Source organism: Rhinolophus sinicus, linkage group LG03, assembly GCF_036562045.2.
Source record: "Rhinolophus sinicus isolate RSC01 linkage group LG03, ASM3656204v1, whole genome shotgun sequence".
Taxonomy (NCBI): domain Eukaryota; kingdom Metazoa; phylum Chordata; class Mammalia; order Chiroptera; family Rhinolophidae; genus Rhinolophus; species Rhinolophus sinicus.
This window is the reverse complement of record NC_133753.1, coordinates 168,288,386-168,300,625: the sequence shown is the minus strand read 5'-3', so window position 1 is coordinate 168,300,625 and position 12,240 is coordinate 168,288,386. Positions and strand designations below refer to the sequence as shown.

General features: G+C 45.6%; 1 protein-coding gene across 1 annotated transcript; it reads left to right on the top strand.

Moving 5' to 3' along the window:
- Nucleotides 1-856: 856 nt before the first annotated feature.
- ISL1 (ISL LIM homeobox 1) lies at nt 857-11,209 on the top strand. The gene is made up of 6 exons (XM_019736205.2): nt 857-1,130; nt 1,975-2,164; nt 4,969-5,228; nt 7,064-7,350; nt 8,610-8,777; nt 10,808-11,209. The coding sequence occupies exons 1-6, from the start codon at nt 1,103-1,105 to the stop codon at nt 10,922-10,924; spliced, it is 1,050 nt and encodes a 349-aa protein (XP_019591764.1). The 5' UTR covers nt 857-1,102; the 3' UTR covers nt 10,925-11,209.
- Nucleotides 11,210-12,240: the final 1,031 nt, after the last annotated feature.

Genomic DNA, 12,240 nt, shown 5'->3' with positions numbered 1-12,240 from the left:
TGCTAATTCTAGCTAAACTGCACAGCAGACTTCGCGGGTCGGGAGGAGAGAGAGAGGAGTCCTCGGAGTCAGCTTGCTTTTACCTGTGCGCTTCCAACCTGATTCTCCGCTAAGGCGCCCCTTTCCTCCCACCCCAAGTTTTTGGAGATCTGAAGTAGTGGGTATCAGGATCATGGGGTAACAATAGCGAACAATTCCTCTGGGTTTATTCATCCCATTCCCGGTTCTTCTTCCCCTAGGCAGCTCCCAGAGCGCCAGGCGCAGCCAGTTAGGGAACTCACCCTCCCAGGCAGCCCAGCCCGGCCAGGCCCGGAGCTATGCGCCAAAGCGCGACATCAAACCGAGCCAAACCGGCTATTCCAAGTCGTCTCTTTCCCTAGAACCCGGGAGGGACCTCATCATCAGGAAAACCTACCCACCGGCGGCAGAAAAGTGAGCCTCGCGCGCAACACGGCCAGCCGGACTGCGGGGACCCCAGGAGCGCAGGGCGGAGGAGCAGCGCGACGGGAGGCAAGGGCGCTGGCGGCGCGGCCAGGAAAGAGCAAGGGAGGGGGCAGGAGGAGGAGGAGCAGAAGAGGGAGGCCAAAAGCCAGAGCAGCCGGGCAGCCCGAGCATCGGGGGAGAGCGGAGGAGCCCCGAGCATGTTGCCTCGGGGAGCCCTAATCCTCTCCCGCGGGCTCGCCGAGCGGTCAGTGGCTCACGGCAGCGGCGAGGCTGAAATATGATAATCAGAACAGCTGCGCCGCGCACCCCGCAGCCAATGGGCGCGGCGCTCGCCTGACGTCCCCGCGCGCTGCGTCAGACCAATGGCGATGGAGCTGAGTTGGAGCAGAGAAGTTTGAGTAAGAGATAAGGAAGAGAGGTGCCCGAGCCGCGCCGAGTCTGCCGCCGCCGCAGCGCCTCTGCTCCGCCAGCTCCGCCGGCTTAAATTGGACTCCCCGATCCGCGAGGGCGCGGTGCAACCGGGCAGCGGCTCTCTCGGCCTTGGCAACCCCCGGGGCCACTATTTCCCACTTAGCCACAGCTCCAGCATCCTCTCTGTGGGCTGTTCACCAACTGTACAACCACCATTTCACTGTGGACATTACTCCCTCTTACAGATATGGGAGACATGGGAGATCCACCAAAAAGTAAGAGGCTATTTTACCTTGTGGGGCTCGGTGTGCTGGTCTTGTGCGGGGGTCTCTCTCAGGCACGGGTGCCAAGGGCTCTTCGGAGTGGAGTCATTGCCTGGAAAGAGAGAGAGGGAGAGAGAGAGAGGAGAAGGTGGCTGTTTCTTGTTGCCGCCACGCCTGCATGCTTGCTGTGGGTTCTGATCTTCGGGAAACTGATCGTACCTTGTGTTTGAATTCGCCTGTATGCCCTCCAAAACCCTAACCTTCTGGTGCTAAGTGGTGGTTTCCAGCTCGGGAATCCTGAGCTCTCCGAGAAGGTTATTCTGTTGCAAAGGTCTGCCAGAACATACTATACCCGGAGATGTGAATTAGCATTAGACTTGCAAAAGAGAACGAATGACAACTGTATTGATGTCTGCTCTTGCTAACAATATCCAGTTCTATGTGCTATTTAAGAGCTTGCTTCATGGAAAATACAGACATCCCTGCGTTCACTTAACGTTTCTAGTCAAAACCTTTTCTTTGACTTGACTTATCCATAATCTTTCCCAGTGATTATAGCAAGGAGGGAGGAGGGAGGAAAAAGAAATACAAAATGAACGGGTTTGATTGCGTGTTAGGCTTACAAATGTAGACTATTCAAATCTGCATTTTACATATATTCCACCTCCTTTTTAAAAATGAGTCAAGGTTTTGATGGTACACTTCAATTACCATCCCAAAGAGCAATACTCTTAAAAAAGAAAGAAAGAAAGAAAAAAACTCCCAGAGTACGCCCTGTAAGAGAACGACACTAAAAGTGTGTTTATCTCTGTAGGAAGTAAACGGTTAGTCAATCATGTATTTATTTTCATTTCAGAAAAACGTCTGATTTCCCTATGTGTTGGTTGCGGCAATCAAATTCACGATCAGTATATTCTGAGGGTTTCTCCGGATTTGGAATGGCATGCGGCATGTTTGAAATGTGCGGAGTGTAATCAGTATTTGGACGAGAGCTGTACGTGCTTTGTTAGAGATGGGAAAACCTACTGTAAAAGAGATTATATCAGGTACGCCATTTATACAGCTTCTTTAATTTTGTAAGATTTTCCTGTCTTTCCCCACTCCTATTTATTATTTGGTGTGCCTTTGTCTTTTTGCAAAGTTTGCCTCATTGGGGTCCAGCGTGCAAAAGTTACCCAGTACGTATGTTACATAAATTAAATTATGCTGTTCATTTCACTTTTTAGGAAAAAAACCCTGCAAAACCCAATTGTGGTTTTAATAAATTGTGTGGTATTGAAGCTTGTTTAATTGCTTTTGGAATTTGTGAAACTCAAATTATTTTCCTCTTTTACCCTTCCCCTTCCGAAACAAAAAAAAATTTTTAAATGGGTAAGTTGGGATTTCTAAACTTAAAAAAGGTTGATGAAAAAACATGCAGTGTTTTTTTCTTTTCTATATGTTCATTTTAGTTGAGTATTTTATTAGTAACTCACAAATTCTTTGGAGATGGCAATGTAATGGGAGAAATAAAAGTTTAATCTAAGCATGTTTAGAGATGCACTTTGAAAGAGCAAATAGAAGTATTGCACTTTTTACTTTTAGGGTAAGAGTTTCTACCTGGAATAATTTAAAACCAACCCAAATATTCCCTGCAAAAAGACCGGAAATTTAATCTTTTTAAATATTAACCCTTTGGTGACATCTGATTGTCTTTTCTTTCTTATCTTATCTGAGCTGATGAATTAGACAGAGCAGATCAAATTGCCCATCATCTGTCTACGAACAATTGGTATATTTAGATAATTGAACAGCTTCCTTTCTCACATTAAAATCTGGTAACTGATAAAATGAGTGAATTGGCCATACTGACCAGACTACAGCCACATAAGGAACTTTCTGAGCTTTTTTTTTTCTTTCATTTTATTCTGCATCTAAACTTCATGCTTTGCTAATCTAAAATTTTCTTTTGACTTATGTGTGTGTGTATGTATATATATATAAATATGTGTGTCAGAAAACTTCATTTTCTGCCTTAGGAAGCCAGTAAAACTTCTAAAGTAAATTTTATTGTTTCAATAACAAGCAGAAGAGATAACACCTTTACTATTAATTTAAATAATACCAAAATTATATATTTTTAAAAAGTTTCTCTAGTGGCTATTAACAAGAAAATAGCTTTTGTAAGTTATAGACTTTCTGGAGCTGAGAACTTATTCAAGTTTAGTCAAGATTCAAGTATGCAGTTAGGATTTATGCAGTTACAGTTTTTTCCTGCTCACTTAGTGTCCAGGACTTTTTTTTCCTTTTTTTAAAATCATGAAGTGGAGAGTAGAATCTTGATAGATACAACTGAACAGTTCAAAAGAAAGTTTATTAATACTTTGATAGGGGTGGGGGTGAAGAATGAGAGGAAATAGGGGAAGTGGGGAACTGGAGAAAGGGGGAGGGGTTTTTCAAATTGTTTGGTCACAAGCAAGGTAAAGTCCTCATCCTATGAAATGGAAGATTTAGAGTAGGCGGAGGGAGGCAAAACTTCTGAATCCACCTTAGTTCTGACAAATGAGCCGTTTTCATTGTTTACTTGATTGGTGTGTGAGCTCCAGATTCTGGAGAGTGGGAGCTCCCTTTGCACCTCCAGGACTATCTTTACTCCTACGGAGATAGTATTTTGCTCAATGGCATACAGACCTGTGTGTGCCTAATCCTGTATACACATTTGTAGAAGAAGCCAATCGCCTTTATCTCTCTCTCTCTCTCTCTCTCTCTCTCTCTCTCTCTCTCTCTCTCTCTCTCTCATATACACGCGCACACACACGTCCCTTTGAAATCCTGTAGTTGTAAAAGCAGAACAGAGAAACCATTTAGATTTTGGAATGCCTTTCTCCCCTTGGGGGAGTGAGGTACACCCCTCCCTGCTTTGTGTGAATCTTTCCCTCTCTTCCCTTCTCTGTTTGTAGAAATGTCCCTGCTTCTGTTATTATTGATACATAGAGAGGGGGGTCAGGGCAGTGCTACGAAGAAGGAACTTACAAAGATTGTCTCTTGGTAAGGAAAAGTCAGCAACGAGGAAAACCTTAGAAGTGGGTCTCTCCATTTTTTGGCTGGTCATAGCTCTCAAGCAAACTGAAACAGAGGTAGATGCTTCAGCAAGTTGAAAAAGATTGAGGGAGCAGAAGCAAATTTTTCAAATAATAATAAAAGGAAGACTGTAGAGGAAACTTTCTGTTAACATTGTTGCCTGAGGAAAAATTTTTAGTTCCGGAAAAACTGCAGTGGATTTGTTGTGCAAGAGAGGGATCTGGAAACCCTCAGGTTTCATTTTGTTATTCTGCTTGTGCATTTGCGTGTGTTTGCAAACTGAGTGAGGTGACAATCTCATTCCCCAGCCTCCTTTTCTCTTGGAAGGAGTACTTTTTGTTGCAGTTTTAGAGACATTTCTAGCAGCAGAAATTGGGGGGTAGAGAGGCAAAAGTGTGGGACCAGTGGCTGCTGGAGTCGCCCTGGACTCCATCCTTTCAAAGGGATGCAAGGGCCACCCTGCAACTGATTGCTAGAGCAGCAGCCCAGGGTTCAGAACACTTCAAATATTTTCCTCTGTATGGACTGTGTGTTTTGAACTAAGAGGTGCAGACAGAAACATGGAAATTCGTAAGAAAGGAAAAGGGAATAAAAGAAAGGGAGAGGGAAAAGCGAGAGAAACCTAATCACATACATTCTTACATTCTCAGCTTCTCTGCAAATACTGATTTCAGTGTTTCAGGGCCTTGTGGCCCGGGGTCGCCGGCAGTCTCGGGTCAGGGCAGTATCCGCCTGAAATGACTCCCTCTCCCTATGCTTCTCTCCCCGCCCCGGCCCGGTCCCCGCGCAGGTTGTACGGGATCAAATGCGCCAAGTGCAGCATTGGCTTCAGCAAGAACGACTTCGTGATGCGCGCCCGCTCCAAGGTGTACCACATCGAGTGTTTCCGCTGCGTGGCCTGCAGCCGCCAGCTCATCCCCGGGGACGAGTTCGCGCTGCGGGAGGACGGGCTCTTCTGTCGCGCAGACCACGACGTGGTGGAGAGAGCCAGCCTGGGCGCCGGCGACCCACTCAGCCCCCTGCACCCGGCGCGACCGCTGCAAATGGCAGGTACTCTTCGGGCCGGCCTGGAGGGAGGCAGGCTCCGCGAGGCAGGCGCCAGGCTAGGTCCGCGGCGGCCCTGCCAGCGTGCTGGCGGCTGCAACAACCCTGGTAGCTACAGGGCGGTCACTGTGGCAGCGGCGGTGGCCTGCAGTTAGTTAACTGAAATGTTCTGCGTGCAGTTTGCCCTGTGCTTCGCTCTTTTGCAGCCAAGGTTCAATGCACTCATTGTCTCCTTGACTTGCCCTACACACCTACAGGTCTGTGTGTCTCTATATGGGTGCGCATGAATGTACACCACTTGAGCACAAATGTATACACGCGCTCACAGTACTTCCAAGTTCACTTGGCCTTCAAACCCTGACTTATGAAAACGGGCATGAGCTCCCCACCAGGTATTCTCCATGCTGCAGCCTCATTAAATGGGTGGAGCTCTGGGCCCCTGGAGCTTCCTCCTTTAACCCAATGAAGGAAGTTTAGCTGGCCTCAAGGCGTTAGGCTTTCCAATCCTTTTTCCTTTTTCCACACTCAAAAACATTTTTTAAAATTTATTTTTATTCTTTTGTGAGAAAATGAACCTGAAAAGATATAGTCTTAATAACTGCAGGCCATTGCACAGAGCTGTAAGTTAAAACTGTCAACAAGGTAATCGGCAGTAATTGCCTTTTAAAGGGAGCCTGCCTCTTTAAACCATTCATTCTAAGTGATTTGGTGAGAATTTCATCTTCAGGCCTGTGGCTGTAACACGAAATTGACCCCATAGGTGTTGATCTGACCCTAGGATATCCTGGAAGGTATAGGATTTGTACTGTATGGATCAGAGGGCCTTTGCCCCAGGAAGGAGAATAGAAACAGAGTAAGGTAGCCAGGAAGGGCCAGGGGTAAGAAGGCAGACAATGTTTCCAATCCTGCCTTCTGGTCATGAATAGATATGCCCAGTGCAGTTTTTAAAGTATCAGTTCCCACTAAACACTGGCTGAGAAAACTACAGCTCTTCCCCCTCTGCTTTCTGGCAGCTCTAAGAATTCTATCCTGGAGGAATTGTGACTAGCTTGCACTGGGGCAAAGCCAGAGGTGGCAACCTGTTGGGTGCAACTTACGCTCTTGTGGGAAAATACAGAGGAGGCTGAAATATTGGGAGGGAGTCAGGAGACAGAACACTTCCCAGCTGTCGTTTATCTAGAGCCTAGGCAGCTCAACGGAGTTTCAGTTTTCCTTTGCTTGGGGTCAGCCCATTTCAGGAACATCCAGGTAGATTTAGTACCAAGAAAGATCAAGGACTGGAGAGGTGGCTGAAATACCGAGTTTCATTAGCCCCTGACACGTGTGTCCCCTCTGGACTGAAGTTCAAGCCTTTCTGGCAGAATATTCCTCTGCTGTTGCATTGCTGACCTACAGGCCGGTGTGGTGTGGTGTCTCTGCTGTCACTGGGGTGTTCTGAATTACTTTCCCTGGCACCCTCTGTGACCATAGCCTGAGTCTGGAGGTGAGGGGTACTTGGTGTGACCTGGATGCAGTCTGGGTATGAGGAAAGGCGAGGAGGGAGGAGAAACAATGCTGAAAGAAGGCACCCCTGCTGCGAACTTGGGGGCAGGCCCTGAGACATGCACCCCTTTGCTAACACTGTGTTGACATGAGCAGGGGCGGAGGCTGCGTTCCGGCGGGATTACTCAACATTGACCTCTGAGGTTAGAAACGAGATTTTATTCTACCTTTCGCTTCCCTCACCGGCATCTCTGCTGCCCCTGCTTTGTCAGTGGAGACAGCAAAGCACTGGCCATTGTCCGGGAGCCGCGGGGTAGTTAAGTGCCCGGCGCGAGCTAATGGCACCCCTTAACCCACAGCCGAGCCCATCTCCGCCCGGCAGCCGGCCTTGCGGCCTCATGTCCACAAGCAGCCGGAGAAGACCACCCGTGTGCGGACTGTGCTGAACGAGAAGCAGCTGCACACCTTGCGGACCTGCTACGCCGCCAACCCCCGGCCCGATGCTCTCATGAAGGAGCAACTAGTGGAGATGACAGGCCTCAGCCCCCGCGTGATCCGGGTCTGGTTTCAAAACAAGCGGTGCAAGGACAAGAAGCGGAGCATCATGATGAAGCAGCTTCAACAGCAGCAGCCCAATGACAAAACTGTGAGTGGCCCAGGGACAGGGCAGGGGACCCAGGGGAAGCAGAGGAGGCATGCCAGGTGCGTACTGGCTGCCCAGTTTGGAGCTCGGTTTCCATCCTGCTTTGGAGCAGGAGCCTTGATGGACGACAGCTCCTTACCCCCACCCAAGCCCTGGGGAGAGGCAGCCGGCCACCAGGCCTACGGGTGAGGGCTGACCTGCCTGGGAGGCCGCTCCTGTGGGTTCCCCAGCCTGCGTGGGTGGGCTCGCACCCTTCAACCTCACCCCCACTGAGGAACAGGAAGCACATGGGCTTCCCTCTAGGCAGGCAGCAGCAAGGCCTGGCTCTAGTTTTGCCAACATTTAGGACGTTAGTTCCTCTTACACTGGAAAGGAGAGAGGAACAACTTCTTGGCTTCCTATCAAAACCACGGGCTTAGGGGTTGGGTCACCCTGGGGGTCCTCTGGCCCCCGCCTCACAGCGGGCTAGGCCTGCTACCTTCAGGCCAGCGTGGCCCCCCAAGGTAACCCCAAAAAAACACGACACCCTCCGCTCAAGGTCAAGCCCAGGCCTCTAGAGACATCAGTCCCCTGGCACCATTATCCACTATCATCCTTGGTCTAGGGCAGCACCCACCCCTCAGGCCTTCTGGTTAAAATAACCTAAAGAGTTCTTTTTTTTCCTTTTGCTTTTTACTACTTCGGTCCTATTTTTAAATGCCGTAAAACCTGCTGTCATTAAACTTGGCAGGCTGGCCAAGCCTGGGCCAGGGCACTTTCTAAGTTGGTTAGTGCATAATAGCACAATAGCCACCAGACCTAAATACTTGAGGGTGGGGGTGGCTCAGCAGGGAGAACTGCCTTATGAAAATCTAGCTGAAAATCTAACTGAAACTACCCAGAAAAGCACCATATCTAGAGGCTGAAGGAAGGCCTATCTTGCCTCAGCGTTCTACTTCTGGGAGGCTATGGCCTGGGAAGGCAGGCGGAGGAACTGGGAAGAACTGTGAGTGTAAGGGAAAGAAGAAAGTCAGAATAGAATTTGATTTAATAAGGACCAAGCAGTTCTAATAGTCCAATCCACAGAAGCAGAAAAACAAAACAGTAAAACAAAACTGAACTCCCGCTAATATCCATACGTGCAGCAGATTAACTGAGTCAATAAAAGCCACAATATAGATAAGATAATACCAGGGTATATTTGCTTAACCTGTGCAGACAATGGAGGGAGGGAGTTTGCTCATTAACATGTTGGGATGGGGGGGGGGGGAACCTATTCACAGAATATCCAGGGGATGACAGGAACTCCCATGGTGGCTGCCAGTCCAGAGAGACACGACGGTGGCTTACAGGCAAACCCAGTGGAGGTGCAAAGTTACCAGCCACCTTGGAAAGTACTGAGTGACTTCGCCTTGCAGAGTGACATAGATCAGCCTGCTTTTCAGCAACTGGTAAGTGTCAGCTCCCAGGGTGAGAAGGCAGAATCTCCAACAGAAAGGAGATTCTGGTTTAACTGTTACACAATGAAAGATTCAGGGGGCTGTTGCCTCTGAGGCCCCAGGGTTGGGGAGAGAGGAAGGAGGTATGGTGAAGAGAAGAAGACAAGCTTGCAAGAAAAACCTCTTGTGATTCTTTTTTATGAGAGTACGTCATTTGACCAGATAGGTTGAATTTTCTATCAGTCAGTTCTGCTTTGATGCATTAACTTTAAGGAGCCTAACTAAATAGACATGTGTGGGGAAGGTGATCAGGGTTGCAGAATCATGCCTCTTAGACTTGAGAGTTGGAAGGGACTTGAGATAGAGATGACCTTGACATTTTAATCAGCTATTAGTAAATTTATTGCCTTCTCACCTCCTAGAGAGTGGTATATGTAAGGACCTAAATCAAGATGTTTGTAATAATGTTGAAATGCATAATCAATGTTATTATCAGTGAGCAGCAGACATCTGTCTGGGTGCCATTTTCAAATATATCAGAGTTCTTATTCAAAGATATGATTGATACTTTTTGTTACTGTATCCATTTCTGGGACTGTCTTAATCTAAAATGTAGGACTACTTAAATATGTTTAAGTGTATGAGCTCAAACGTCATACAGTTACATCTTGTGGGGCATGTATATAGCAAAAGGAACATGAGTTCTAACAATCAGAGAGATAATATGTGAAAATCTGTTTTAGCATTAATGTTTAACACATCCAGAAAAGGGAAAAAGAACTTACCCCTCGCCTACAAAATGTTTAAGGGTTAAGATAAATAAGATTATTAAATATATGTCCTTTGTGATATGGGATAGGTACAAATAAGATTTTTTTTTCTTAAATAGTAAACAGCTCTATGGAATCTTGTTCTGTAAATGAGATCTATCCTAAAAACTGTTCCTTTCATTGGAAGTGAAGCTTTAGTTGAGGTTAGCTTTTTACCCTCACGTTTATCCGAGGAGCATTTTCTTTCTCTGTGGCAAGTCAGGTAATGGGCTTGAGTCAGTGGTTACAAAGGCCTGGCCCAAGTTTATGTTGTAAATGGGCCAGGCTAGAGTCAAGGCAAATTTGAGATGTCCCTTGACCTCACAATGGGCAAGTTTAAGTGGGTAGGTAGGAAGGTAGACTCTGGAAAATTAGGAAAAAAAGAATTTATTTTAAAGTCAGGTTAATCTTATGAGTTATTTGAGGGAAACCTGCATCATAGAGGGAGGGTTCAGGGCAGCCAAGTGTTTGCACCTTCTGAAACTTTAGTGTCAGATGTGAGTGGTAGAAGGGGAGCCAAGGCAAGAGGCTGGGTGGGGGCAGGGTGGAGAAGGAGGTTTAACAGCAGCAACACAATACTTTCGGCTCAAAAGAAGGAGCCAGATATTTATAATGCGATGACGTTATAATATATGGGTCTCTTCTCGGAAGTAAGAGCCTTAAAGAGAAAGAGAGAAAGACAGAAAGCCCGAAAGGCAGCAGGACCAACAACAAGAAAGAAAGCCCAAGCTGTGAACCCTCTGAGGAGTTAATCATTGTTCTGTGGAGCCTCCTCTGAATCACCCGTCACAGTCACGGGATCTGAGCGTGTGTTATGGATTTTCCAACTCAAGAAATGAGGCTTTGATGCCCAGAGACTGAGAACTCGCCTGCTCCCAGGGCAACATGTAGCCAGCAGGATAATTTTATTTCGAGCATGCACGGCAGAGTTGCGATGCCATTTTACAGTGGGAAACACATTTGTTCTTAAATAATTTAATGCAACATAGTGTTGGGAATTCAGTTGCAGTTAAAACAGAGATCTCTTGGAAAATGGGAGAGGATTTCTTCTTCTTTTCCTTGTAGGCTTTCTTTAAGCCTATTAAAATTTAATTATAAATGCTGCTATCTATCTACATATCTGTCTGTCTACACACACAGGCTTGTACATACATACACTTAGATGATGAGTTTATAATCCTTTTATGAATGTGATCACAGCCTCCTTTATTCATTTCTCAACCTTCTATGCAGGTCAATTTTTCAGAAGGAGGACCAGGCTCTAATTCTACTGGCAGTGAAGTGGCGTCGATGTCCTCTCAGCTCCCAGATACACCCAACAGCATGGTAGCCAGTCCTATTGAGGCATGAGGAACATTCATTCAGATGTATTTTTTTTTCCCTGTTGGAGAAAGTGGGAAATTATAATGTTGAACTCCAAAACAAAAGTATTTAACGACCCAGTCAATGAAAACTGAATTGAGAAATGAATGCTCCATGAAATGCACGAAGTCTGTTTTAATGACAAGGTGATATGGTAGCAACACTGTGAAGACAATCATGGGATTTTACTAGAATTAAAACAAACAACAACAACAAAAAAACCCAAACCCAACATACGCTATCCAATGACCTTAGGAGTACTGAAAAAAAAAAGACGTTTTTAAAACGTAGAGGATTTATATTCAAGGATCTCAAAAAAGCATTTTCATTTCACTGCACATCTAGAGAAACGCAGAAATAGAGATTTTCTAGTCCATCCTATTCTGAATGGTGCTGTTTCTATATTGGTCATTGCCTTGCCAAAAGAGCTCCAGCAAATGAGCAGGAAGAGAAACTGGCCTCCTTGGCTGAAAGAGTCCTTTCAGGAAGGTGGAGCTGCATTGGTTTGCGATGTTTTTAGTTAACTTTAACAAGGGGTTAATTGAAATCCTGGGTTTCTTAGCATGTCCTGTAGCTGGTTTCTTTTTTTTCTTTAGCTCCTCCCCCCCACACTTTTTTTTTTTTTTTTTTTTTTTGAGATCCATCCTCTATGGAGAAGTCTGAAGCGACTTTAAAGGTTTTTGAATTCAGATTTAAAAACCAACTTATAAAGCATTGCAACAAGGTTACCTCTATTTTGTCACAAGCGTCTCGGGATTGTGTTTGACTTGTGTCTGTCCAAGAACTTTCCCCCCAAAGATGTGTATAGTTATTGGTTAAAATGACTGTTTTCTCTCTCTCGGGAAATAAAGAGGAAAAAAAAAGGAAACTTTTTTTTGTTTGCTCTTGCATTGCAAAAATTATAAAGTAATTTATTATTTATTGTCGGAAGACTTGCCACTTTTCATGTCATTTGACATTTTTTGTTTGCTGAAGTAAAAAAAAAGGATAAAGGTTGTACCGTGGTCTTTGAATTATATGTCTAATTCTATGTGTTTTGTCTTTTTTTCTTAAATATTATGTGAAATCAAAGCGCCATATGTAGGATTATATCTTCAGGACTATTTCACTAATAAACGTTTGGCATAGATAAATAAATAAACGCAATGATCCAGGGTCCCTCTTTTATGTTTACAAGTAAGCCTTTAAAATGTCTGAAATTAAGTACTGCATGTGAATGGTTGGTAAGCTGACTTACAATAGGTGTGATGTTTTGTTGCAAATAATTAAGGTTGAGCTTGCAAGTTTGCATTGCAATACTGGGA